Source organism: Schistocerca americana, chromosome 1 (assembly GCF_021461395.2).
Source record: "Schistocerca americana isolate TAMUIC-IGC-003095 chromosome 1, iqSchAmer2.1, whole genome shotgun sequence".
Taxonomy (NCBI): Eukaryota; Metazoa; Arthropoda; class Insecta; order Orthoptera; family Acrididae; genus Schistocerca; species Schistocerca americana.
In genome coordinates, this window is record NC_060119.1 from 406,753,983 (window position 1) to 406,758,321 (window position 4,339).

Below are 4,339 nucleotides of genomic sequence, written 5' to 3' on the forward strand. Positions count from 1 at the left end.
ATTAGTTTGGAACACATTTACTTGAACAATATTCTAGGATGGCTTGCAGAAGTGTTTTGTATGTTCTCTCCTATGTAGATTGATGACATTTCCTCTTTATCCTATCAATGAACCAAAGTCTGACAATCTGCTTTACCTGCAGTTGAGCCAGTGTGGTCATTCCAGTTCGTAACTCTACAGACTTACACTCATCAGAGTTTAATTCCAATTGTGATCATCATTACTGTAATTATGGGATACATTTTTTATAATGTATAGTAGATTACAATTCTAAATATATAAAACAATTTCCTGATCTTTGCGCCACTCTGAAATCTTAACTACATATGACTGAATATTTCTCCAAATGCATTTCATTTAGACAGTACTTCATCTGCAAAAAATCTCGACTTATAAATAATATTGTGTGACGGTTCATTAATACACTACGTGAACCGCAAAGGTCTCAGCACAATCACATAGAGCATGCCTTAAGTTACTTCTACATCTGTCCATGGCGTCCAATTCCCCACATGATCGTCAAGCGCATTCCTGAATTTGATGAAGATTGTTGAATCTCGGATGTTAAGAACTGTCACTATGGTATGCCCTTCTACCCTTATTGGGAATGTTATAAAAATATGCCAAAGCAGGACATTAATATCATATCCAAGTTCAATCAAAACTTGCCATCTGTCTCTAAAAATAAGAGCAATCATCATGTACTCATTTCTGTAAATACCTTTCACTATTGTTTGAGGAAGTTTAAAGCAGACTGCTGCTCATTAAAATTGAAAAACCACAACAGACACTAAATAACGAAATTTTACTTACTGTAATAATTGACTATTACACCTGTTCTTTGGAGGTTACTTGTGTGGGGCCTTTGATACCTTGCATAGTGTTGAGTATGGCCCTCATGAAACAATCAGTTCCATATTCACACAAAATTGGTAGGATTCTGACTAATGCAAGCAAGATCGTGGAATAATAAAACCAGAGTCTCAATAGGTCACAATTCTACCGCTATTGAATGTCAGTAAGTGCTGGAAGGCATTTCTCCTTAAATGAGAAACAACACAATCTCCTCACACACAACAAAATTTAAATTTCTGAATGAGAGATCGTTCCCTACATAGAGACTGTAGATGGCAGTACTTCTAGCTTCTTTATGTGGTTGAGCTGAAATGCTTATTTGCATATCCAAGCTGATTCACTCATTTATTTATTTGTCTAACAACAAAGACCTGTTCAAAACAGAATAGCAGTTCTGAGTCACCCTGTGTAACAACTTATACGAATTTTCCACTATGCCACCACTAATACAACTTGTAGCTATCAACATGTGTCCATTCTATATTTTTATTTCAAAATAAGGCCACCATATGCACAGCTAATCAGTATATATTTCCATTTGCTTTTACTTCATGATTTCAAACTAAATGTTATTTATGAGACCATCTTTTGATGAAAATTATTGCAAGTTGCTTTTCGGAACTGAGATTCTACAGACAGTAGTTTTGTTTTCATACATTTTGATTATATCTGTAACTGTTTTGTATTTCTAATTCTCTATTATTTCCTATGAGCTGAACATTTAAGAAGTGTCCCACGACTCCTGATTTTGCATCTTAATGATTAATAGTATTTAAGACACACTAAGCAAGTTAGCTCTTAATAATACCATAACTCACAGGAAATAAATCTCCAAAAGTCTAAAGTTTCTTGCAAACGACTGATCCTGTCTTCATTTTGCAAACTGCTTGTTGCTTTGTAATCTTTCCTCGTAGAAACAATGCATCACTTACATATGATCTTATGTCACAGGCTATTCACTTCCCTCACTCATAAAAAAAAAGGTTCTAATGACAATATTTTGAATGCAGCAAATGAGTCAGCTTCTCAAAGCTGAAATCACACAATATTTAAATAAATTCATGTATAATTTTATGGCACTCCCTTTGGCTCAGTGGCACTCCATCTCCGACATAACTCTTGGAATATTGCATTACTGATATTGAGCAGTGACAGTAACTTGCATTTCCAACACTTCTGTTTCACTTCTTGTGGGAAAGTCAGCAAAACATTAGCTCATGACACCATTTATAAGGCAGTCGGTTACCTGTATAAACCAAATATGTGTACTCTGGAGTATTTCCACCAAATGTTTCCCCATCATACAAAAAATTGTAGTGTGTTACATGAACGAAATTAGTATTACTTGGCATTAAAAGATAGCTATATTTTATTACCAATTACAAAAATATGCTGTACATGTTATCTGGTAACTTCTGAATGCAACACCAGTTACATGTTTGATTTGCGGAGCTCGCCAAAATATAGAACTGAAACCACGGTAATAAACTGGGCAACTGTGGGTTAAAATCACCTCTCTCTCACGGCAGGAACGGCGAATTGTCTTCCACAATTCTGGTGCTCCTAATGACAACAGTACTGAATGACCTATATGACAAACATATGCGACTGCCGTTAACTACAAACTTTATTTCAATCAACTTTCCCTGCGCAATGATACCTATACAATACTAATATTTTAACTCGCTGAAGGCTGATGCACATAGTCAACAGTAATCAAGGTGATGGGGCATCTTCGGTGGTTTCTGCCTCCCTTTTGAATGTTTCTTCACCTGTTTTATGAAAGCCAGAGAGCCTGACGATCTTTGTTTCTCCTTTGCTTAATGATCGGGCCCAGTATACACCTAGAACAATGGACAAATAACGATAAACTGCGCATTGTTTAATGAACACAATTGCGTCTATATTACACTGCCAGCATACCTGGCGTAGGATCATCCGATGTTTTGTAACCATAATACTTTGCCCAGTCCGTGCGACCAGTGTACATCATATAACAAACAAATCCGAAGGCATTCCAAGCTATTAACATGTACGCAATGGATAATCTCTTCTTCCAATCTGTAGCTGTTTGCGCAGGAATTGGACGGGTCCGTCTACGCACAAAACGTCTAAGCCACTTGAACTGCATAGTGCAGTCTACGCGCAGACCGTGTAGACTAAAATATATGTGAATTTGGAGTTCTGTAGCAAAACATAACTAAGATTTTGCTTGCATCCACAACTGGTGCATATTTAAGTTGTATTTTACTTTGAAAAAGGAAAGATTATAATTAACCGCTCATTCAATCATCTTACACCGCTGCTTTCTTTCCAATTCACAAACCGGTCAGCAGTTACATCTGAGGACGACGACAAATAATCACAGACATTTACGAAATATCGATATTGCGAGTGCAAACAACATAAAGTATGTGTATCTACGGAGTGAGCATAAGCTATAGTCCTTTCATCATAAGAATAAAGCAGATGCAAACATTGCACTACGTATTCTTCCGCGTTTGCTGGAACCTCATTGGATTTCCGTTTCACGTGGGACTGCATCCAGGCTGTCTCGAGTACTGTCAATACTGTACGATAATAAGGGTACGTTTTGTGCTGTACGTTAAGGCCCGTCCACACGCAACGATCTGTCTGCGCACAACACATCTGCGCAGACAGATCGTTACGTGTGGACAAAAGATTTGCACCAACCTGAGGTGTGTGCAAACCTGGATCTTGGAGTTGGGGGTGAGAGCGAAACCTCTCAAATCTGTGGGTTCAAACCACATCTGCGCAGACAAGTTGGAGCGTGTGGACAGGAGATCGCCGCAAATCTGGCGCGAAACAGCTGCTTTCTCAGTCTAGTGTTTGTATTTGTGCGCACAGGGCATTAAAATGGTTGATACTCGTCAGTGTTCTCGAGAGTTTGTAAGTGAATTCATTGAAATATATAGAAACCACCCATGTTTGTGGAAGATTAAAAGTAAAGAATATAGTGACCGAGACAGAAAGACAGCAGCATACAATGCTCTAATTGAAAAATTGCGGCAAACAGAGAAACAGTAATAAAAAAAATCGTTGCGAACTGTTTACCGAAAAGAGTTATCCAAAGTTAAGAAATCTAGAAGATCTGGTGTAGGAGTTTTGCATCCTGGAACAAAAGTTTGTAACAGGTTGCTTCTACACAGTAGCGATAACTGAAAATGCCTACACAGAAACAAAGAAAACCATAGCTCATTGGCCATGTAGGTATATAATCTCTAATAATATAGGCCTACTGTGTTTCAAACACGTCTATAACACCAAAAATATTATCTGTAACTTGACAGACATAATTTACTTGACTTGCCTTCATGAACTCATCCTTCAGGACAGCGTAAATAGCTTCACATGCGTTGGGTATTATTTCACTCATCGCTTGTTTCGATATTACCAGTTGGAAATTCCAAATCCTTGTAGCTCCTTCCTGTTGCTAGGAATCTTAATGTTACCGCCAGCCGTT

General features: G+C 37.8%; 1 protein-coding gene across 1 annotated transcript; it reads right to left on the bottom strand.

Moving 5' to 3' along the window:
* Positions 1-2,206: 2,206 nt before the first annotated feature.
* LOC124623165 lies at positions 2,207-3,248 on the bottom strand. Its single transcript, XM_047148969.1, has 2 exons — positions 2,779-3,248; positions 2,207-2,699 (listed from the first exon to the last, which is right to left on the bottom strand). The coding sequence occupies exons 1-2, from the start codon at positions 2,984-2,986 to the stop codon at positions 2,572-2,574; spliced, it is 336 nt and encodes a 111-aa protein (XP_047004925.1). The 5' UTR covers positions 2,987-3,248; the 3' UTR covers positions 2,207-2,571.
* Between the last annotated feature and the right edge of the window lie 1,091 nt (positions 3,249-4,339).

What these genes read in the sequence shown, in the direction of transcription:
- LOC124623165 (XM_047148969.1), bottom strand. Translation starts at nt 2,986, where the DNA reads ATGCAGTTCAAGTGGCTTAGACGTTTTGTGCGTAGACGGACCCGTCCA. An exon ending in ATCGGATGATCCTACGCCAG is followed by an intron (nt 2,700 to 2,778) that starts GTATGCTGGCAG and finishes CCATTGTTCTAG; the next exon opens with GTGTATACTGGGCCCGATCA.